General features: G+C 35.7%; 1 protein-coding gene and 1 long non-coding RNA gene across 8 annotated transcripts in view; one reads left to right on the plus strand and one right to left on the minus strand.

The window, feature by feature from the left end:
• Positions 1-25,053, plus strand: part of ADGRB3 (adhesion G protein-coupled receptor B3) — a 747,209-nt gene that overhangs the window by 317,587 nt on the left and 404,569 nt on the right. For all 7 annotated transcript variants that reach the window (XM_024248975.3, XM_054557672.2, XM_054557676.2 and 4 more), the window contains 3 exons: positions 273-437; positions 18,560-18,661; positions 19,012-19,118. In XM_024248975.3, coding sequence (XP_024104743.3) covers positions 273-437; positions 18,560-18,661; positions 19,012-19,118 — 374 coding nt within the window. The remainder of the gene's footprint in view (positions 1-272; positions 438-18,559; positions 18,662-19,011; positions 19,119-25,053) is intronic.
• On the minus strand, positions 195-12,072 carry LOC129059971 (uncharacterized). Its single transcript, XR_008526235.1, has 3 exons — positions 11,947-12,072; positions 2,420-2,454; positions 195-480 (listed from the first exon to the last, which is right to left on the minus strand). It is a non-coding gene; the product is annotated as an uncharacterized LOC129059971 (long non-coding RNA).

Below are 25,053 nucleotides of genomic sequence, written 5' to 3' on the forward strand. Positions count from 1 at the left end.
TAATGTATGCCATGCTAATAAAGTAATAAAATTCAGGAGATGAACTACGAATACATTTGAGGAAGTTTAGCACTGAGCTTGCACTTTTTACACTTTTTTACACTGTTCTTCGCAATGCTCTGTATTTGACCTGTAAGTTAAATATTTGAATAAAGTTTATTCACAGTGGTAGATTAACAAAAATGGAAGGGGTAGTAACATTCTCAGATTTTAAAATTTTTAAAGGAGTGTGTGGTAGATGACTGACATTGCCCATGAAACATTTCTTTCAGCCAATGGTCAGTGGAATCAGTGGGGTCATTGGAGTGGTTGTTCCAAGTCCTGTGATGGTGGCTGGGAAAGGCGAATAAGGACCTGTCAGGGTGCAGTGATAACGGCGCAGCAGTGTGAAGGAACGGGCGAAGAAGTGAGAAGATGCAGTGAGCAGCGATGCCCTGGTGAGAATGAACCCAAATTATCCCACAAGAAACATTTTGTAACCTGAAAAAAAAAAAAAGATTTAAAAATATTGTCATTGGTTAAGGGTCATACTTCCTCAACTAAAGAACTACTAATGATAGGTGGCAATTTACTTGTTTCTGTACTATGTGGGGCATCCCCTGTTTATGTGTCATAGAATCGTTCCATGTGAAATATTTGTTTGTGGAGAATACAAAACAAGTTGCCTTAGGATATATATATATATATACTGGAAATGTAAAGACATAAGAAAAGAATGAGAAGATAAAAAAGTGTCGCTGACATTCAGATGCTTTTAAGTTCTGTTGCTAATTACTCTGACCTTGATGTGTGACCTTGGTTATCTACATTTACTTGCCTTTGCCCCATTTTTCATTGGCAAAGGAAATTCCTATGAGGAATGCATTTTAAAATGAGAGTATAAAGTCTTAATTGCTAATGAAAAAATGAAAGTCCTGCTACGTTAAAAGATTTTACATATAAGCAGAGAAAATAATGAAAGGTCAGAAACTGCCTAGATTATACAGCACATATTTTACAGGATCATTTAGGACAAAAACTCCTTCCTAATCATGTGTACCTTCCATTAAAATATTATTGACACACTGAGGACTCAATAAGTAAGTGAAAGTCAGGATTTTAGAATGATATCCTAAGAAAAATATTATAAATATACTAAAGATGTGATAGGACAGAATTTTAAAATTTGACAATATAGTGCCAACGTGCTGAACCTAGAGAATTTGAGGACCCACTTAGACTCCTGTTGCTGCTAGTAACTCTGTGAGCAAGCTCACTGATCTCTCTGGCTGTCTGATTCCTGGGGGTACAGTGAGTACAGCTGGTTGTGGGATCTTTGAGGTTCCTTTTCAGTTCAGAATACTATGAATTTCTGCTTTTATCTCACATGATTGTTTCAACTTAGAAAAACTAAGGTATTGTAAGAGATATCTAGGAGTCAAAGCTTTGTATTTTTCCATAGTTAGAATTATAGACTTCTCACAGTACAACACTAAGAATAACAACAGAACTGGATTTTACGAGTAACAATATGTCAGTTGGAGTTTTGTGGGGGTTTAAAAAAGATCGAAAATTAGGGCCAGGCATGTTGGCTCACACCTGTAATCCAAACACTTTGGGAGGTGAGGCAGATGAATTACCTGAGGTCAGGAGTTTGAGACCAGCCTGGCCAAAGTGGTGAAACCCCGTCTCTACTAAAAATACAAAAATTAGCTAGCTGTGGTGGCATGCACCTGTAGTCCCAGCTACGCAGGAGGCTGAAAAAGGAGAATAGCTTGAACCCAGGAGGTGGAGGTTGCAGTCAGCCGAGATTGCACCACTGCACTGCAGCCTGGGCGACAGAGCAAGGCTCTAACAAAATCAGTTGTGTTAATTCTTAAGGCCATATGAATTCAATATGATAAAAAGTAACCAGCATGCAGGGTTGTTAAGAGGATGATACCTATTCAGATTAGCACTATGAAAGTCTTCCAGTGCTGCGTAAGAAGAATTAAGATGTATTAAACAAAAACATGTATTTTGCCTAGGGAGAAATTTCACAGAATAGTAAGCATAATTAAATCAACTCCTTCAATATTTGATGTTATCTAAACCAGTCTGGGCATACCACAGTTCTTTTTTTTTTTCTTTTTTTTTTTTTTTTTGACATTTTCTTTTTTTTTTTTTCTTTTATTATTATTATTATTATTATTATTATTATACTTTAGGTTTTATGGTACATGTGCGCAATGTGCAGGTAAGTTTGGTGGGTGCAGCGCACCAGCATGGCACATGTATACATATGTAACTTACATACCACAGTTCTTAACTGGTCTTTTAAAACTGTCTTTTGTCTGCATATATAGAGCCAAGGTAGTACTGCTGCTATCAGATTTACAGAGATTGCCACCTGCTGTTTGAAACACATTTTACAGATCTATTTATGAAAAAGATAGTGTACCTTATTTGCTGGGCTTGTTTGCTGGCTTTCATGACCTAAGGCAGGTTAAAAAAAATCACATAAAACTAAAAAAAATTATATACACTACACATTTTTGTTATTATTAACATTTTCATTTTACTCCTTTTAATTATATGATATGAAAAGAACCATAAATTACTTACAAGCATATAGATACCATTTTCATAATTAAAAAGAATTCTCAAATCAGCTAAATAATTTAAACATCACTACTTATACAGGGGCAAAGAAAAATAAATAAATATATATGTGTGTGTGTGTGTGTGTGTGTGTGCGTGTGTGTGTATATATACATATACACCAAGCTTTTGAATATATCCTTGTCTGTGAATTTATATAAACAAAAATTGCATTGTCCATCAGAAATTGTGTGTGACTGTTAATTTCAAAAATACCTCTGCTTTCTTAGAGAATGTTTTTAATTTACAAAAGGGGTTTTTCTTTTATATTAATTATTTAACTTTTTATGTACAGTCACATCATCCCCAAATTATTTTATCAAGTTTTTGATAACTGTTTTCCATATTGTACTTGATTTATATACTGGAGTTCCAACTCTGTTCAATGTCCTCTCTGTAGTCAATATGTATTACTGTTGTGATTATGAGTATTGCGTTCCTAATTTCAGCCATTATATTGCTTCAAATTTACACACTGACAATATAAATTGAGAAAGCTTTCAAATTACCGTAACATTGTTCTAAGGCACCTTTGTCTTTGTGTTAACAACAAAACTTCAACAATTTTTTTAAACAATATGCTTTTTCTAGTATTATTTTTAGTCTATTCATTCTTAATTTTTCTTCAAGTTGCTGAAAACAACTACTATTTATTTTATACTTCACTTAATTTGGAGTCAAATGAATCAAGTTTACTAAAAGGCCTTTTGTTGTCAGGAAGGAGAAATGTAATATATGAACATCTTAGAATAATTAATGAAAATAATGATTAGTCATCTGGATCTAATCAAAAGCTGTTATGATGTCTACTAAAAATGAAAAATAAAACTATTTTCCCCTCAAGATTAGGATATTTCTTTGCTGGTAGATAGATAAAATAAAAGTATTAAAAATATCATCATTGACGACAAAAAATACATTTCTTTTGTTTTCATAAAAAATAATTGTAGAAATAAAAAAACATTTTTTAAAAATAATGCTAGCTGGGAAATAGAATAGCTACAGGGGAGATAATAAGTGGTCCAGTTTTTAAATTGGTCAGACTCACCAGATAATGGTTTCATTTATCTCAATCTCATTGTGTATCCTCAGGCTTTGAAGGTTAAAATGGTAGGATGGTAATAGCTCCCCTAATTTTATTAATTGCTACAATGTCATACATAATATTTTTTAGGTTTTTAGTTTGATTTTCACCCCAATATTCCCCTGGTTAATAATATTCAGAAAGCAAGTGTTACTGCTGGATTGTCCTAAGTTTACATTCTAGCTTCCTAGGAACCACTTTGCCCTGCTCCCAGGAGAAGGGCTTGCTACTTCTATAACTCCAATTCTAGGATCATTACTCTTTAATCATTAACTGCTAAGTTGGAACCTACCATTTACAAGTAAAAATTACACTTTATTTATACATAAAATTTCCTTCTTGGAACCACAGCTGCTTTGTCTGTAAGTGGTGGGTGAAGCCTCCAGGTTAAATGTGCTGATAAACACTTGTGAAGTAAGCCAGCCATATCATAAGTGTATACAATATTAGCAACTTAGACCAGAAATGTAGGAATTATTGTAATGTTTATCTATAAATATTCATACTAAAGGAGGGCAGCCATAGTGTTGGTAATGCAAAATTTGTCTTGAACACTGTAATACACTTGTATTAGGATTTGGTGCCCTATAATATAGCAAATGTGATCCCCATCCCCACCCTGCTTACGAGAAATGTCATTCTGGAAGTGACGGTTCCTTATTTGTATAAGGTTGCTCTCCGACAGGATTATGCCTTCTCTGGAGACCAGGAGAGTCTTCCTTTGGTCTCTAAGTAATTGTCTTTTAACTTAGCTTCAGTAGGAAAGAAGAAGAACAAAGCTTGCCTACATTGCACTCCTATCTTAACTTTTGAGTGCCTCCCTCATTGTCCAAAGCAGTGCTTCCCAAACTTCAGTGTACGTAGGAATCACCCAGAGAACTTGTTAAAACACAGATTCCTGAGCCAGACCCCCCCAGCCATTCTGACTCAGTAGGTCTTGAATGAGCCTGAGAATTTGCATTTCTATGAAGGTCTCAGGTGATGCTGAAGATGCTGGTCTGCAAATCATCCTTTGGGTTGCACTAGCTTATAGTAAAAATAATAATGATAAGGTGATAAAATTAACAAAGAAGTGGAATACAGTCCTCTACCTCTGTTCCACTGGAGAAAGTTGAAATATCACCTCAACAAAACTGCAAAATTTTATTTTTTTCATCCTTTTTCATAAACGATGACGGATTCTTTCTGGAATTGGTTGATAATGAAAACACAATTCATTTTGAGTGCCTCTAGCCAACTCATGTTTCAGCCAAAATAAGATCTCTTTACAGCAGTCATTTAAAGAAAAATAGGACTATTAACTAGCTGTTGTGCACAAAGAAAGATGGTTTAGTCATTATCCAACTCTCAGTTCTCCAATCCTTATTTTTCCTGTACCACGAAGAGCAGGAGAAACAACTTGGGTATCATTTGAGCAAGTCTGATATAAAACCAGGCACTGCCAGGACACAGATCGGCAGTCCTGATGTCAGCCCCAGCATCTCTCTTCCTGAGCAGTATATTTTCCCTGCCTCTTATCACCCACAGGTATTAGCTAATTAGCTAATATATACACATACACATATAAAATACTTGGTGTGGGGATGGTGTTATGGAGGAAGATGAGGTCTTAGCTCACTTTGACTTATTTTCTCCTCTGGTTCCAGTTAGTAGAATAGTGAACTAATCACTACTGATACAAATATTTTTGTCTTTGAGACAAATTTAATAAGTTAGACTCTTCTAAACTAAACTATTGAACCACTCAATTTTAAGACGGAATGTAATCATTATTAGAAACCCAAATATGTCAGCATAAAATTTGCATTTGTTTTCTAAAGAGAAAATACACTACTCCATAATGAAATATTTGCATACAAATTGACACCTGCTTTACCTTGTTCATTTCAAACCAAGTTTAATTAAGCACAAATAGTACTTTTTAAAGCTCCTATTTCATTGGAATTTATATTATTTAATTAAGCACAAATAGTACTTTTTAAAACTCCTATTCCTTTGGAATTTATATTATTTTCTGCTTTCAGATGTTATCTGTATACTCTTTAAGGAGTTATGTTATTACCTGTTGCATTCTTCAAAAGGTTAAAGCAAGTTTTGCTGCATATTTTTGGGAATAGCAAATTAGGCCCTACTCAAGTGTCCATACCAGTTGTTCACCTAAAACCAACCACTGAGTTTAATGGTGACAGTAGGTGGCACTAGGTATTGACTTCTTTAATATTAAATGTTCTATTTGTTCTTGCCAAGTCACTTCAGATAAATAGTAAAAAGCAGGAAAATGAATTAGAACTTGAAGATATCCCATAGATGAGAGAGACCACCTGTTGCTTTTAATAAATACCTAAAATAGTATCCAATCTTCTCAAAAAGGATGAGTTTTACCACCTATTTTAGTCTACAGTTCTGCAGTAAATCAAGCTGAGTTTTATGGGCAGACTTGGGGAAGAACCGCTGAGATCTAAAAGAATTAATAACAGATAGTACTACTGTGGATACAGTATGTATACCAGATGCCCATTATTCAAACCTGTTGCTATGGAGATAATTATTGTCATAATTCATTTTATAAGATTTTCTTCAGATGAGACTTTGATCAAACTCTTACAGTTTCTGCCATGAATTGCTTAAAAAGCAATTTTCTGTAATCTTATATTACCCTACCTTGTTCAATTTAGAAATATTTAGCAACATGCTGATCATTCTCAAATTGAAAAGAAAAATTTAAGCACCACCTTTTACTGTTTTTTTATTTATTCTTCTCATCCCATATTGTTTTTCTGGGAAAAAATAAACTTTAGGAACTGTTTAACAATTATTTTAAATTAAGAGATTTAAAATTATTTTTAAACCTTTTTTGAGCTTAATGTTTACCAGGACACTAAATCTGAATGTTGGTCTTTGATGTTTCTCATCAACACTTATTTTTCTCACCTTGTGTATCCTGACATATGAACGACCTAAGACTCTGCCCCAGCACTCTTCTCCTTGGTTGATCTCTCTCTCATCAGCTATAGCCTCTGTGAGCGACACCCATGAATGTACCTTTATGTCTAATCACTCACAAAAACCTGATAAAGCTTTCCTACCTGGGACTCAATTCAGACTCTAGGTGACTGGGGGAAACTTTTCTCTGATCACCAGATCCTCTGTGTCATCTGGAGTGATTCCTCATTCTAGCAATCCCTGTTGCAGATGGAGTCCATCATGGTATTTCTCTCAGTGGCCCTGCTTTCACTTCCTCCTGCCACCAGCTTCCAGTAAGGGAGGAGCAGTGCAGCAGAAAGAGCCTGAACTATGGAGTCCAACAAAGTACCGACTTGGGCCTTGATGTCCTCATTTATAAAATAGGGATAATAGTATGTGCTGCAGAAGATTATTTCAAGGATGAAATGCTGGAGCTAATTAGGATCATCAAGTGGCGGTTCATGTACTCTGTCTGTTACCCATATTATGACAACGCCTGCCTTCTGTAATCTCTTCCACACAGATTTATCTGATTATTCTCTCTTCTTTATAGCCTTGTTCTTATGACTCACTTGCTCAAAAACTTCTGTGGCTTTTCATTACTGGCCAAATTTCATCCTACTGGGATCCCTGAGATTCTAATATTTCTATCAGCTTCACTAGCTTTCCAATGTTATCTCATTCTACCCATTTATGATATGTATTTTAATATACATTTGTTCATATGTAATAGAATCAAGCAGATGCAGCCTCTGGTTTCTGAATACAAGGGTGCATATTCTCCCCTTATGGTGCTGTTTGCACTGTTATTCGCTTGGGCTCCCCTAATGTCCCTGTCCCCTCTCTTATCCTCATCTGTTGATAGGGGAGAATTTGGGAGCCCATCCATTAAGAGATGTCTGCTCTCCTAATAATTCTTTCTCCCACAATCTCATAAGTGTTCTTTCTTCTTTGAACTCCTATAAATTTGTTTGATATTTCCTTATTATATAGTATTATTATTATATGATTATATCTGTTGAAATTCCAGCTCATTGCAGATGAACCATCTGTTCTCAGCCTTCTGAATCCCTGATTCTTCACTGAGCCTAGTTAAATATAATAAGTCAAGCCCTTTTAAATGTTTTTATTTCATATCATAAAAGCTATAACTAATGAAAACATTTATATAAAAGCATATGAATAAAAAGTTTGCAATGACTCTGATGTTAATGTCTTACATTTCATGAACTTTCAGTCTTTCAAAAGTCTGTTTAATGGACTGATTTACTGGAAGAGCATTTCTATCACATATATGATTTTTTATATTGTAGTTATAAATTGTGGTATGATTCATCTTTCTTTGGAAATAAGTAATTGAGATATGGGAGGTAGGAAAAATATATGTTTCTATAGCGAGTTGTTCAGTTTCCCCAAATCTCAGCCCAGCTTATTATTTTAAGCCAGAACTTCTCAAGGCAGTTCTACCCTGTCATGGGAGATTTGTCCCAACTGTGCCCAAATAGTGGTTCCTAAAGCCTCAGAGCAACTGACAAGGCAGGAGACTGTGGCTAGTGGTCTCCAGTCTTCAGTAGCCTTGCCTACTTCTCCCAGTGTACCTCCAAATACTATCATTTCTACATATGCTATGACCTAGAGAAGGCTAAGACTCACTGTCATCTTTGTCTGTTCCTAAGGTAATACAGAAACTTAGTAAACGTAACTTTCCAGCAAAATGTTGAGCATACCCCAGTATAAAATTCAGTATAACTAGAAGTTAGTAAATAGCTCTTTAGAGTTATTCCTCAAAGTTAGTTAGCTAACTTTTTAATTAACTTTGTTATCAGGTTGAAACTAGAGTGACCTTGTCTGCTAAGTTTAAATATAAAATTATGCAATAATAATACAGAATTTGCTTATGAGTATGTATATAAAACACTGTCCACCAGGTACTTAAACAATCTGCAATATATACCATTTGCTAATAAATTGAAAGTTCATGGTTTGCTAACTTCCAAACTTAAAAACAAATATTTGCAAAATGTGTAAATAACTTGTTTACCACCATAACAATGAAAAGACTCCTCTGCTTAGAGAAGAGGTAAACTTCTCTGAGAATGGACTCAGCTATTTGATTGACTGTAGGTCCATCATCTCCTAGCTTAGTGGCCTCAGGCTAAACACTAAACACTTTCTGTCTTGAATTCCTCATGTTTAAAATGAGAATAACAATTCTGTTCACAAGATTATAAGAATTCTGTGATTTAAAATATGTAACACAGTAAGAAGAATAACTCATAATGTTATGTAAATATTGCTGATACAATTGTATGTTGTTTCCATTTGAGACAGATTAAAACCATTTTCTATATGAGGAATGCTGTTATGAAACACACTTCATAAACACTCTTCTTTTTCCCACAGACCTTAGCAGCAGCATGAATTCTTCACATGAGTAGGTACCACCTTGGCAATTAGAGCTGTAAGTCATTGAGCACAGACACTGGATCCGTCTTATTTTCCTCTGCATCCTCCAGCACAGGGAATCCCCCAAACACAAGAATTCATGAATTGCCAACAAGCGAATTTTGAAATGTGAGGTCTTGAGTAGTACATGTTTTTCTTTTTGTGTGTGTATATCAGCTCTATAGTTTAGAATCAATTTCTTTTTAATGCTGAAATTCTAGCATATGGGGTGAAAACTAATTTTCCACACAAAATTGATTTAAGCCCTGTATCATTTCTGCTCTTTTTAAGAGACAGAAAATCAGTTTGAATAGACAGATTAATAGCTAATCACTAGGTAATTGCTACCTTACTTTAAGGGGCATGCTAACTACATACTTGTGACTTCAAGTACAGTTGTATCTTACAAATGGATTTTTATATCTTTGCACTAGTAATAGCAAACAGTGAGATCTTTGAGCTGATGAACAAAGTTACTATTCCTTTTAGCTAAGGCATAAAAAGAGAGAATCCTTCCTATTGCTGCACAATTGTATGTTTTTATGTTCAGTCTAGAGAGTAGCCTCAGCTAGTTTATTTTCTAATTTACAAAACACACACAGGTGCCATTAAACAGAAAAAATAATTAAAACAAATCTCTATCTCTAGCTTGTTTTCTTCTGGAGCTTTGATTCCATCATATATATCAATTAACTTTTTTATAATACCTATATGTGCCTAGATATGTCAAACTCAAAACTATTTTCAGCATTTCCTCTCCCAAGTCATCTCTTCCTCGTATGTTGCTGTTCAAGGTCTCGCTAGCACATAAGATATCCTTCCTGGAAACCTGAGTTCTCTCTTTTATTTCTTTATCCTCCTCACCTCTTACATACAATCAGCCATAGTGCTGAGCCCATTCTACCTCCTAAATAAATTTTGAATTAATCTGCATCCTATGATTCTTCATCCCTTCCCTAATTACATCATTTAGATTGTGGTAGGCCTCCCTGTCTTTAGCTCTCTTTCCTTCAATCCTTTCTCCAAACTTCAGGCATAGCAAGCATTTAAAACTTTGTCATAAATTTCCCTTGCCCCTAATATAAAGTCAAGATCCTTGCTTACCTCATCATATATTACCCCTCTTCCTCCTGCTGAATCACCCACCTCTACTTATCCCCAGCTTTGCACTTTACCCTTTCTGAAACGGTCACCTTCTTGGTTATTCCCAGTTCTCTTTGCTCCCTGGATTTTCCCACCTGTGGTTCCCATGACACACTCTCCCCTTCTTCATTGGTGAAGTCCTGCTTCTCCTTTACACCTCAACCTGGACATCCCTCTGGAAATCTTCCACTGACACACTCTTCCCTAAGGTACTCCCAGAGCAGCCAGGGCTTCTCAGCTTAGAGTGGGCATCCTGTGTACTGTAATTTCTCAAATTATTATCTTTATGACCATTTTAGGAGTCAGGAGACATCGACTATTCTTACTTAGCCTTTTCTATGTGTAGTATTTAACAAGGTGACTGGGATATGATGGGTGCCCAGTAAATATTTGTTGAATGAATTAATTCTATAAGTGGCACTGAGAAGTACCTAGAAAGATCCCACTACTAGGGAATTCATAAAGATGAGATGGCAGAAAATCAATTGTTATTTTAATGTCTAAGCTATTTTGCTTTTGGTATAAGCATAAATGGACCTATTTTCTGAGATAGACTCTTCAAAGAATGCCAAGTCACCTTTGATAAAATATTTAAAGCAGCTGTGCCATTTGACATTACTACTAAAAAGCTGAAAACCCGGGACCAGTTTGCAACTGTGAATCTATGATTCCCCTGCTATCTTCCTTTTTTAAAAATAATAATAATAATTTGTATAGTGGGTTTCTGTCTCCAAGAAGCACAATGAATCCAAGGCTTCATAAATTTACTGTGGAACAAAACAAAAAGTTGTTGACATCTCTAGGTTTAAAAAATTATTGATTTTTGCTTTTCATTTTTTTTTGTCTGTTTGTAGGCAGACCAAACTGATAGTCATTAAGAAGATAAAATTCAGTAATTGAAAGATGTGGTTGGTCAAAGGAAAACAACTATTTAATCGTTTCTTCCTGAACCAGGGTGAGGATGTGTGTAGGGCACACTGGAGGATTCTAAAAAAAGGTCCTATAGGATCTTAGTAAGTCAGGTACAGCCCTCCAAGGCCAAACTTTGTCATTACATGAAACCCTGCAAACCTCTTTTGACTAATTTTTAAGGTAACTGTAAAAATTAGTAGTAATTTTTACTAAATTTTTACTAAAGACAGAGTAGCTAACCTCTCTGTCTTTCTGCTCCTAACTGGACACGACTATCTACTGCTAGAGGATCCACCCCCTACCTCCACCCCTGCCCCACACACAATATCTACAGTATTTTTGCAAAATCATCTTCATTCTCTGCGATCTTAAGAAATAGGGTAATTCAAAAACAGATCTAGCCAAAAGAGAAAAATAAATCAGCTAAAAACATGTATAGATGTTACAAGGTGACAGGAAAGTGCTTTGGAGAAAGATAAAGCAGAGGAAGGGGTGGGAGTGCTTGAGGGGCAGTCAGTGGGGTCTGAGAATGTGAGGTTTGAGAAGAGATTGAAGGCGGGAAAGACATGAGTCATGCAGACATGTTTGAGGGGGAGAAGGCAGGGGATAGTCAAGGCAGAAAGAACCTGCACACAAGCTCTGAGGTTGCAGTCGGCCTGTAGTACTGAAGAAGGGTGGAGAAGGCCTGCACAGCTGGTGGGAAGCTGTGAGAGTGGAGCAGGGGAGAGGAGAGGTAAGCTGTAACTGACGCTAGTTTAATCATTAAACATTGTACTTACATGAAGAGAGGACGTTTTATTTTTCCCAACTAGTTGCCTTAAAAAAAAAAAAATCAAGCATTGACTTATTTCACATATTTACTGTTACTCCCCACCTTGATTTTGAACCCTTCAGATTCCGCAGCCGGCCCGGTAAACATTTCACCCTACTGGTTCACCAGTGCCATCTAGTGGCTAAGGTTTGCAATGACCACATTTTCTGACCACACATTTGACCATGGGGGAGGGGCAGGGAGCAACGAAGTACCTTTTGCCAGAATAACACTAAGTGTGAAAAACTTTCTGATACCCCGACAGGGAAATGAAGAAGTTCATGATACAAATTGAATCTTCGTTTTCTTATGTCACGACTGAATCAGGAAATCTAGTATTCAACTATAGCAACAGGTTTTATGAAATGTGTTTCAAAGTTCACCAATGGAACTAAAGGAAATTTGAATTTCAAAGCATTGAAAACCAAAAAGATAGTACAAGTGAAGCAAAAGTGAAAGGTTATAAATGAAGAGATAATGAGGGAGATAATGAACAGAAGTGGGATGTATGGATGGAGCAAAAAGAATAATCAAATATGACAGTCAGATTAGATTAACTACTGCCATGTCATCATTAAAAACGGACGAGTCATTGTATCTAGAATTCAATTATGTAATAACCTATTCATGATGTATTTTTTGAATTTTAACATTTGTTCTAATTCTCCTTCTTTTAGTATTCTATAATAGTTTTTGGTTGGCATTTATAGAAACATGAATATCATTTATTACAGTACTGTCCAACATAGTCGTTATTTCAATTTAAATGTACATTAATTAAAATTAAATAAAATCCAAAATTCACTTCTCAATTGCACTAACCACATTTTCCTAGCACCTACCATACTGAACAGTGAAAATATAAAACATTTCTATCATTGAAAAAATTTTATTGGACAGTGCTGGTATGTTATTTCCCCAATAAAAGTGATTTCTTTAATGAAAGTGCTTTGAATACCTACTGTACACTAGATACCACTGGAGCTCATTACAACAGATTAAAAAGATAAAGTAAAACATGGCTAGTCTAAAAAGCAACACTGGGGAATTGGGGAGGTTCACAGATATAACCAAGTATTTTCAATCTGTTGTGAGAAGGGCTATAATATTCATATATTCAATCACTGAGATATTAGGAAAGAGTTATTGGAGAATACATCACTTAAGGAGCATTTTAAGGATAAATAGGAATTTTACCCCTCAAAATAAGAATATCCATGGGTTTCACATCTGTGGATTGAACCAACCACAGATCAAAAACATTCAGGAAAATTAACTGTGTGGCTTCTGCATAGGAGAATAAATATGAGCTGTGATGGGAATGGTAGGCTAGGGCCCTTACGAGCAGGGCCTTTGCATCACACTGAGCACAGCTATCGTAGTTCTTTCTGTGTTATACTGTCAGTACTGGAGAAGCATGGGAGGGTTTTAAGCAGAAAATTGTGAAATTAAACTTTATCTTAGAGATTACTCTTTTGATGTGGCATGGAAATTGGATTAAGGGGGCAGATGGAGGAGAACAGTACCACTTACTACCCAGATCCTCAACTCAGAAAGCAAGCATCATCCTTGACCCCTTTGTCTTCCTAAATTCTCACATAGTTTTGTCTACCTCCTCAATTCACCTTGTATCCACCAATTTTTCTCATCTTTAGTCTAATCGTCCTACCTAAAGCCATCAATGTTTCAGGGTTGAAGCACTGGGCTGGTCTCCTCCACGGCATTGGCCATCTATTCTACCCACAGTAGGCAAACTATCTTAAAATTTAAAATTGAATCATGTCACTTGTTTAGAACCCTTCAATGGCTGCCCATGTGGCCCTATAGGCTCTAATCATGGCCTGTCTCACCAGACCATTACTCTACACTTGGCTATACGCTTCTCCTTCCAGCCCTGCTGAATTCGATGCCCCAAGCTCTTCCTTGCTTCAACGTCTTTGCACAAACTGTTTTCTCTGCCTGGAGCATTCATTGTACCTCACACTGCCAGTTTTAATTATGTGTCACTTTCTCCAGGAAGCCTTCCTTGATTCTTCAGTTTTTAGATTAAAATAGCACCCTGTACTTACTGTTTGAAGTACTCATCATAATTGTACTCAAGTAATTGTTTGTTTCACCTCTGCCTCCTCCCTTTGACTAAAAGAATGTCTAGGTAGACTACTTTTCTTTTCTTCTTTCTTTTTTTTTTTAAATGGAGTCTCGCTCTGGCACCCAGGCTGGAGTGCAGTGATGCGATCTTGGCTCACTGCAAACCGTGCCTCCCGGGTTCAAGCAATTCTTCTGCTTCAGCCTCTTAAGTAGCTGGGACTACAGGTGCACACCACCACGCCCACCTAATTGTTGAATTTTTAGTAGAGATGGGGTTTCATCAGGCTGGTCTTGAACTCCTGACCTCATGATCTGCCCACCTCGGCCTCCCAAAGTGCTGGGATTACAGGCATGAGCCACTGTGCCCGTTCCAAACTGCTTTTCTTATGCACCATTGGTTCTTTCTAAAGCAGGGCCTAGCACCATGTTACATTAACAGGGCCTAGCTTTAGCACATATTAGGTAAAAATGTAGCCTAGCACATGTTAATGCTAGCACAGGTCCTAGGACACGGGCCCAGCACATGTGAGGTAAGTGCATGAAATAACCAATGAGGTTGTTCCCCTAATTTAACCAGGACAGAATGAATGCCTGGGTGAGTGGTGGAGGTAAAATCATGGAAGGTTAAGAGTAAGATAAGGATGACTAGAAGATGGATCCGATGGTTTTAGTTACGGGAAAAAGATTGTAGTACCATTAGCAGAGTTAGGAAATGCAAGGAGAGGAAACAAGCAGCATTTTGGAAAATAATGCTGGGAACTGAAGTGTGAGCAGCTTCACCTGAGATTTCTTTGGAATAGCTAAGTAAAAAATGTCACTCAGAAACTGGCTACACCAGCCTAAACCCAAGAAAGATACCTGAACCAAAGAAACACATATAGTTGGCCGTCAGTATCCATGGGTTTCATCTCTGTGGACTGAACCAACCACAAATCAAAAATATTCAGAAAAAAATGACGTCTGTATTGAACATGTACAAAGTTTTTTCTTGTCATTATTTCCTAAACAATACAGTATAGCAACTATTTATATAGCATTTACATTGGATTAAGTATTATAAATAGTATAGAGATGTCTTACGGTACAGTCATACCTTGGTTTCAGGACCCTGTGTCTACTAAAATCCTGTCTACTCAATGCCTGCAGACCACCCTGCAGAATCTATGTGTTGGAAAAGTCTGCCCTTCTTAGATGCAGGTCTCACATCCTGCCAATATCGTATTGAAAAAAATCCACATGTAAGTGGACCCATGCAGCTCAAACCTGTGTTGTTCAAGGATTAACTGTATATAGGAGAAAGAGCGTAGGTTACACGCAAGTACTGTACCATTTTATATCAGGAAGTTGAGCATCAGTGAATTTTGGTATCTGCAGGAGATCCTGGAACAAATGCCCCATAGATGACAGGGATGACTGTATGTGTTCCTAATACATAGTGGAAGTAGAAGGCACGTGTCCAGGCATGACTGCCATATAGCAAGCAAAGTGTGGGATCAGAAACCAACTGATTACGTACTTATCGAGGCTCCAACATTTACTAACTTTTCTTCTTTTCCACTGCTTCCCCTTCATTGGCATTAATCTGGGCACCAAGAGTTTCGTAGCAGTACCTTCCCTCACCACTGTCTGGTCTCTGGGCTTTGCCTTTTCTTCCTGACACTGCTGCTGCTCTCCTTAGGAGACACTTCCAAGGACCTCCGTGGCCCGCTGGTGGGAGGCGGGATGGGGCAGCAGGGCCAGGAGCATGTGCTCTCCAAAGGGTGGGGCACAGATACAACAGGCAGTGAAGTAGCTCTGGCTTGCTAACCTTCGGGACCAGTGTGGGAATGGGTGGTTATTGGTGCTTCACTACTGGTGGCTGCTGTATCTCTTAATTTATTTTCCTGTTGTTTCTATTCTCAAGATATTGAAGGAGTTAGTCCTACCTAGAGGCTGCCCCTACCCTCACTTGAGTTGTAGATTTTTTTGTGATTAGTTGTATTTTATTATTTTATATTTTTGATTTATGATAAGTCCTCTCCTATTCATCACCACCATTCCCAAGCCAAACTGTGACAAATCCAGTTCTTGTGTCCTAGGAAAGGGCCTTGCCAATCTCAGCACAGCTCTCCTGCCCCATTTAACAGCTCAGGTGCTTTGATGGAGCCAGGAGGGCATGGCCAGGCTCCCGAATGGGGAGGGTTTGGAGCACCTGGCAAAATGACTCCTCCCCATCCAACCTCCCCCTCCTGCACTCAGTTTCTCCTCTGGATTCAATATGTAATAAAGTTTGGAATTTGAGGAAAAAAAGTAGTTCATTTGCTTCTCTGTGCTTCTGTTTTCCCATGTGATAAATAAGGATCATAGTCACCTCTAACTCATAGGTGTTAACTCGTAGGTGGTTGGGAGAGAGCAAATGTGTCCATGCATGTAAAACTCTCCATAAGGGCTTAATGAATACTAATATGATTATATTACTATTATTAATATGTTTGAAATTATCCAAGAAAAACACTTAATGTAAGGAAAAAGTAAGGTATGAATGATTCTGAGAAGGACACAGAGAATAAGACAAAGAAAGAATGCTCTGAGGGGTTGATGGAGGAGTGTTGGAGAATGGCTTAAGATGCTGAAGAAAGTATTTCCAAGAAGGTGAGAAAAGTCAAAGTATAGTGGTACAGACAACGCCCAGACTGTGTGAGACTAAGATGAGGTTTGTTGGCAGATCATTGGTAAGGTTAGGAGGAGACAGCTTATGAAAATGGGGCTGGTGAAGGTTGAATTAACTGCTAAACCCTCCACCAAGCAAAGAGGACACAAATTGAAAACATTGCCTATATAAATAAATGAATATATATTTATATATACTCAGAGGGAGAGGACTATCTTAAACAATTCAAGGTCGTGAAGAGTATATGTGGGAAATGAAAAGGAAGATGACTGAGGAGTGTGGATTCTAGGATCCAGTCCTGCTGACACCTCCACCAGCTCTGTCTCCTTAGACAAGCTTCCTCTTTTTGGGCCTTGGTGCCTTCATCTGTAAAGAGGAAGGAGCTGGAATAGTTGATCTTCAGTGACACTGTCAGCTTTGTAATACCCATGTGTTCAAATCATTCATCTTATCTTGGGTAATTATTTTTTTTAAATAATATTTCAAGATTTAATTTGTCAACTTGTATTCTTCCCCTACTGGTAAATATAAGGTAATTTAATGAGTTCATAAATTCTGAAGTGGAATTGGTATCAATAGAATGATGATTATCAAGGATTAAATATTATATTATTCTGCAAGGAAGATGTTTCTCCCAGGAAATCACACTCCTGTGTTTATTTAGGTACTTAGTATTTTAAGATCCTCACTTATTTATCAAGGTATTTATAAAACATATATTCACTTATTTACTTATTCAATTTTGAGCAACTTCATGTGGCAAACACACCATTAGGCACAAGTGATACAGACGTGAGTAGACCTAAACAAGATCCCTAGCAAATAGCGAAGACTGATATATGAACATGTAAGTGACAATTTTGTATGAAAAGCACAACAGTGTGTGTGTCTAGAGAAGGGACTAATATTCTTTCATATGGGAACAAGATGTCACTTTTAACACAATATAGATAGACCTCATTCTTTCACTACTATTTTGCATTTCATTATATTGCAGTTAAACATCTGTTATTTTTGAAGTTATTTTTAATTTTCTTGCTCAATAATTAAATTGAGATTTTGAATATAATATGACAAAAAGATCAAATTGGTATATTTTTACTGCTATCATTGCTTTTAGTTGAAGGGGTAAAAATTTACGTATTTTTACTCTTTATGCTTATTTATTTTTAACATTTAATAGTTAATAATTTTAATATGCCTTTTTGTTTGTTGGAAGTCACTTTTTTGTATAACATCCTAAAATATTATAAATATTTTTATTGATATGCCTGAATATGTTCAACTTGTGGGCAAATCCAAATGACCTCTATAAACAGTCTACACAGTAAGCAGTTTAAAAAGAAATTACAATTCTGTAAATATTTTGTAGATACTAAAAGGAAATCTGATGAGTTATCTATGTTTATGCAACTAACATTTCAGTAAATAATATACATTAAAGCAAATGAAAGAGCCTGTGCATGGTGGCTCAATTCTATAATCCTGGCGCTTTGGGAGAAGCTCAAGATGAGCCTGGCAACATAAGGAGACCCTTTCTCTAGGTAGAATTAAAACAAAAACTCGGCCAGATGTGGCAACACAAGTCTGTAGTCCTAGTTACTCAAGAGACTAAGAAGGGAGGATGGCTTGAGCCCAGTAGTTTGAGGCTGCACAGTGAGCTAGGATCATGCCAGTGCACTGCAGCCTGGGCTACAGAGTGAGACCCCATCTCTAAAAAAAGAAAGAAAAAAAAAAGAAAACTAAGGAGCTCTGCAGTTTAGAGAGGTGCCTTTGACAATTGTTTATTGCCAAAATTTTTTAAACACTACTGACATTCAAGTCCCTTTGTTTAAAATTGCAGCACCTTATGAAATATGCCCTGAGGATTATCTGATGTCGATGGTGTGGAAAAGAACTCCAGCAGGCGACTTGGCATTCAATCAATGTCCTCTGAATGCCACAGGTACGGTAGGATGACCCACCCAAACCCTAATGATAATCCCCATCCAAGAACAGCATGCGGTGTTGGTTTATGAAGTCATGTTTTTCTCTTATATCCATAAATAAGTCTGTCCAATAAGCAAATAATGAAACAATTTTAGTAAAGTGCTTCATAAATGAAGCCAATGAAGAGATATTTTGTTTCTCAGTGTGACTAATATGCATATAAAAATAAGCAAAATATCAATTTCATGTGCATGTTTTTTAAAGAAAAAAAAGTACAAACTTAATTTTTAGCCTGATTCCCAACTATGTGTGATGCCTTCAAGCATCCCTATTATAAAGCTTCTCTCTGTTCTTTGTGACACACAGGCACCACTAGCAGACGCTGCTCTCTCAGTCTTCATGGAGTGGCCTTCTGGGAACAGCCGAGCTTTGCAAGATGCATATCAAATGAGTACAGACACTTGCAGCATTCAGTAGGTGCAAAGCCAGCTTTAGTACTTGCTCTGTTTATTTTTTGCTAATGATCACTGTGTGAGAATTTAACCTTCTGCTGTACAATCAAATCAGTAACATCTCTAAAAAAGAAATGCCTGAAGGAGAAAGCAATGTGATAGAAAGCTAATTTTTATAGGTCAGTGCTAAATTGTTTTGTTCCTAGGACTTGGGATTTTATGGATCCTGCTATTTAAATGAAAGAACCCTTTGTCTAGTGGGGGAAAGGCCTGAGCAAAATCTGTTATTCAGTTTTACCTATAAAAGTTAAACATATGCATTGTGGTTGGCTTAAGTCTGTGTTAAATACTTATTTTAAAATATCATACATTTTAAAATTAAATTATTTAAATTTGCAGTAGTTGGACAATGATAAAGCTGTGTCACTTAGCTATCAAATTTCTCACTGCAGTTTGAGATTAAGACATTAAAATAAATGACAGTGTTATTGCACGAGAGAAACTTAATTACTCCCAAAAGATGACATGGGCCAAATTTTCCAAAAAATAGCTCTTCTTTTCCCACGTATCATTGACTTATTCACACAGTAAGATGCATGAATATTTTGAGCACAATTACATTTTGCTTGGTATTTTACAAGTACAAGTCATTATCATTACTGCAGACTGTTGTCATTTCATCCTAACAGTCAAGAGGGCCTCCATACATGAAGAAACACTGTGGGGTATAGAACAAAATATGAACATGAGCCAACTGGGAAGTTTAATCTTAGCAGGAGTGATGTTTACTTAAATGCCTTAATGTTTTGCTGTGCTTATATTTTCTTTTACTGTTCTTACTGTCACTCAAAAATATACATAACTTTTGTAAGAATCCTAAAGAGTATTCTTGCTTGTGGATGGAGAAATAGCTTATACAGTAACAACCCCTATCAACTAATAGAATTAGTATTTGTTTTGTTATCAGAAAAACAAAGAAATGCATTTTTTTAAAATCTGAAAGTAAAATTCTGTACAGCATGTTTCCTTACGAAACCTGGAGTTAAATTTATCATTATTTAACTATCTGAAGCGTTATTTCTATCATTATATATACTTATGTATATCTATATACAGTTGACCCTTGAATAATGTGGCAGTTAGGGGCGCCAACACCCAGGGCAGTCAAAAATCCATATGTAACTTTTGACTCCCTTCAAATTTACTAATAGCCTGTTCTTGTCCAGTAAGGAAGGCTCACTGATAACAAAAACAGTTTATTAACACATATTTCATATGTTACATATATTTTGTACTGTATTTTTACAATAAAGTAAGCTAGAGAAAAGAAAATGTTATTAAGAAAATCATAAAGAAGATAAATTATATTTGCTTGAATAGTGGAAGTGGATTATCATAAAAGTCTTCATCCTCATTATCTTTAGGCTGAGAATGAGAAAGAGGAGGGGTTGGTCTTGCAGGCTCAGGAGTGGCAGAGGCAATACAAAATCTGCATATAAGTGGACTGCCTGTGTTGTGCAAGGGCCATTGCTACAGATATGTGTATAGCAGTAACTGATGATTATTTGGCTATATACAGCCTTATTTCTGTTGTAAATATATAGTTATAATATAGAAAAATATATAATTTTTTATATTTATCACATAAACATAAAGTTTTACATTTATATATCATATAATGTGCATTATATTGATATAAATTCAAAAATAGAAATATAAATAAGATTTTATATTTATATATTATATGCAGATATATAAATATAAATATACACATTTATTTTTTATAGTCATTTTTGTTTCTATTTAGAGACAAAATATATATAAGTGAGGGAATATAACACATAGCTTAGCTTCATAATATAAAATGTAAGAACATGAAATATAAAGCTTCTTTTATTAATAGCTGTCAATAACTCAGACCATTGTATTTAAAAATTAGGTATAAGTAAAAATGTATAAATTAAATTTTAATGGATTTTATTTTTTTCTAATTTTAGTCATTAGACTTTGTTTACTTTAATTATATCCATATTCAGTTCTTGTTCAGTCATGGTGATGAATGGGAATAATTGCATGGATTAAGTAAATAATGGAGCAATCTTTACAAATTTGCTAAGAATTAATAGTATCACTTTTGTTGCAGAAAATTTTCACTTTCCAAATATACTGTTTTGTACTGCAACATTTAAATGAGGTTTCATTCTTGAGTGCAGGCCATCTGATAATGGATTGAGATAGATACACTCAGTGAAATAGAAGAAATGAAATCTCAAAGTGTGAATCCTGTTGAAATTATTCAGTCAATAATTGACAGCAAATATGAATATGCCCTTGTTGACTTGGGTACAATTATCAGATGCATCATCTTGTATAGTAAAAAAGCTGCCTCTGTTTATTCGGCTCCCACATAGTACCAGGCACCTGGCCGGGAACTTTCATAAATGAATCCCAGTCCTCACAAGAATCTGCAAGATGGGTGTCCATGCCGCAGTTTACATAAAAAGAATCTGAATATCTGTAGGGGAGCAGTCCACTTCAGTGAGGTAAAGAGTGAAAAATATGCCCTAGGCACAATTGTTCCAACACCTAATCTCTTTTCTTTAGGCCATTTAACCTTCTGAACTTTTGATATGAAATCATCTGTCCTATACTCTATTGCTGGGAGCAGTATTTTCTGCTTACATGTTCTTAGAAAAAGTCATATGATCACACTCAAGTCTTAGCTTGCTATTTACAAAATGGAATTGGTTCCATCATCTTGGCACCTGTGGAAGTTTTGGAATGGAACAAATGAGATATATGAAATAATCATACATTGTGAAAGAGTTGTGTAACAACGGGCATTAATATTTCTGGGTTCAGGAAATTGATTTTGAGTTTAAAGTATTGTTTCAATAAGAATAAAATTTTGGAACTTAACAAATTTTTAATTTGATCTGTACCTGTAGAAAAGTATAGATAAATTAGATATGGATAGATGGTTGGATAGGTAGGTAGGTAGGTAGATAGATAGGTAGGTAGATAGATACACAGATAGATGATAGAGATAAGATAGACGTTGCATATATTTTGGCATATTAATTATGCTTAAATACATGTATGAAATATACACACACATTTGTACATGCATACATACACAAATCTAGGGCTTGCCTAAAGAGCATGATCTTTTTACATGTTCAGTAAAGTATAGGATGAATGAATCTATGCTTTCAATAATGCTTACGTCACACATCAGCCTCATCATCCATACTCTGCATACTCAATTGGAAACAGAAATGAGATCAACGTTTCTGCATAGTCTTACTCATTCTGTTGCTTTGCTAAGTCATGCTTTATCTAAGTAGCAAAACTAGATAGTATTTGTGATATAGAACATTTGAGACTTCCTCAAATTCTTAAATTAGTTTGGAGACTGTGCATTTTTCTCCTCTAGTAGAGTTTATCATTTCGACATTTAATCCTTGAGAGATTTCATTTTCTTACCCCTCTATATTCTAAAAGTTCATTCAAAAATAATTAATTTTAATCTACTGTAGAAAAATATTTAAAATAGGGAGATCTATGTTTTCCAACTATTTGAAACATAGATTACAATACATGTGTATACCTACTTTATAAATATATAGCAATCACCTAAATTTGAAATGAAATTTTATCATTAATAAACATTAGTTGTGTATGTTCTGTGAACTCTCAAGTATAAACCAGTTGAGGTAAACAAAAGGGCCATCAATAAGTTTAATATATAAAATCACTAATCTGTCATGTTGGACATTTGGTTTTTTTCTTTTTTTGTAAATCTTCATTGCTATAGTTCCTAACACAATACTAACCATATACTATTAATAAATATTTCATAGATTTTTGAGTAAAGCACGACTTTGCTACTTTTCTTATCAGTAGAAGGATACTAGTAGCTGGAGAGTTCTGAGAAGGTGATACACCAGACTTAATGTTTATGCATATTAACCACATGAAAGGAACGAGTATTAGCCTTCATGTGCAATTTCTCCAGCCCCCAAATACCTAGAAATGTGTAGTGATTGGTGACACCACTTTATGAAATTATTCGGCCATTGTATAACAATTTCAATTAGTTAATACTTATGAAGTTTATTTGGAAGCCTTATAAGATGCAAAGTTAGACACTATCATACAAATGTCGTTTTTTAAAAAAGACACAAATACACATATCCAATTAAATAAAATTGAGAATATGAGAACAAAGTGCTAAATGTTGTGAGATTCTTGGAAATTTTAAATTTTTAATATGTTAATGTTTCATTGGATACTCTGGAGTATTTTTTGAATTGTATACCAGACAAAGTAAACATAATTGCAGAACTCTTGAAAAATAGGCACAGGAGTCAAATAAATTAACAATATCATTTCTTATTGCTTATAAGCTATTTGGAGAACATGACTAAATATTGTAGTCCAGTGGGCCAGCCTACACTTGAACAAATAGACTTATTTTTGTCTTTGGTGTATGAGAACAATCACAGGCAACATTCTCTTTCTCTCTCTCTTCTCTCCTCTTCCTCCTCTTCCTCTCTTTTACATACATACAAACACACACCTGGGGAGACGAGCTGTGTGTAACTGGCAGAAGGTATGCCCCTGTAGGTAGACAAATCTAAAGCAAAGGGGGTTGATCCAAGCATACCAATGCTTTCTCCTAAATTTATTGGACAGGTATATCACTCCTCCTTCCCTGGAGATGAGTGAGTGATGAAGATGGAGAAAGGCTAAAGATACTACTCTAATGGAAGCTCTTCCACAGGGAAATATGAAGAGTTAGGTATAAATGTCCCCTTTTAGGTTATTGTTCCTTAAAACTCTGTTTCTATGATTCAAATCTTCATGAAACAAACAAATACAAATGTTGGAGTGATTATTTAGTCATCTTTACCTAACATTTTTTTACAGATGTTAAAGAGCTTGAATCCCATTTAAGGACTTTATTTCTCCTACTTTCCTCTACTCTTAAGGGTACTTTATTAGAACAGATAGCTGGAGCTACAGACAGAGAGACCAAGAGAGACAAAGAAACTGAGACAAAGAGAGAGAGACAAAAAGTAGGAGAATATTTGCTTTCCTTTTTTCTCCCTACTTTCTCTCAAGTTAATGCAACAAAACTCCCCACATATCACACTTTTTTGGTCACCATCTCATCGCACAAATGCTCAGCACATTGCCTAAAAGACGATAACACATTTTATTACTTCAGCTTATTTGGGGGAAGAAAACAAAACAATACCATCATAGGTCTTGTTTACAACAAATACGTATTTAGCTAAAAAGTATGCCTGTCTTATTGTTTCTTTAATGAGCAATTAAGAAACCAATAAACGACTGCCGAGGTTCAGCTGGTCATAGGAACTAGCAGATGATTTTAATTTTCAAGTATTCACCAATTAGGTGGGGGTGAGTGAGCCTGTGAGACAGGAGTTACCTGTTCTGCAAGTTCTATGTAATACAATAAGGCTGGAACACGGCAAGTCATGGAAAAGCAGGGATCACCTAAATCAGTAGTTCTTAATCCTGACAACATTATAATCATGTGGAAGTTCTTAACCCTGAATCAATAAGGAAGTCACTCCAGACCAATTAAACAGGATTGTTACCAGACCGTAGTATACATTCAGTAACCTGAGTTATTATTACTAATTATAACATTGATTTTTGCATCCATATACATGTATTTCTAACTACATGGTCCTCTCATGAAATCATGTGGACAACTTAGTACTCAAGACATAGCATTTGACTGCCTTTTAATTCTTGTCATCACACTCCAAAATGTTGTGAGTACTCACTTACAGAATTCAAATAATCATTGCAGAACCCAACAATAACAAGGAAAAGTTAAAGAGTATTGCTTTCTCTAAAATGGGCAGAAGTCTCTTTATTTTATTCAGAACCACCTGTTAGAGTTTTGAAATCTGAGTTC

Source organism: Pongo abelii, chromosome 5 (assembly GCF_028885655.2).
Source record: "Pongo abelii isolate AG06213 chromosome 5, NHGRI_mPonAbe1-v2.0_pri, whole genome shotgun sequence".
Lineage (NCBI taxonomy): Eukaryota > Metazoa > Chordata > Mammalia > Primates > Hominidae > Pongo > Pongo abelii.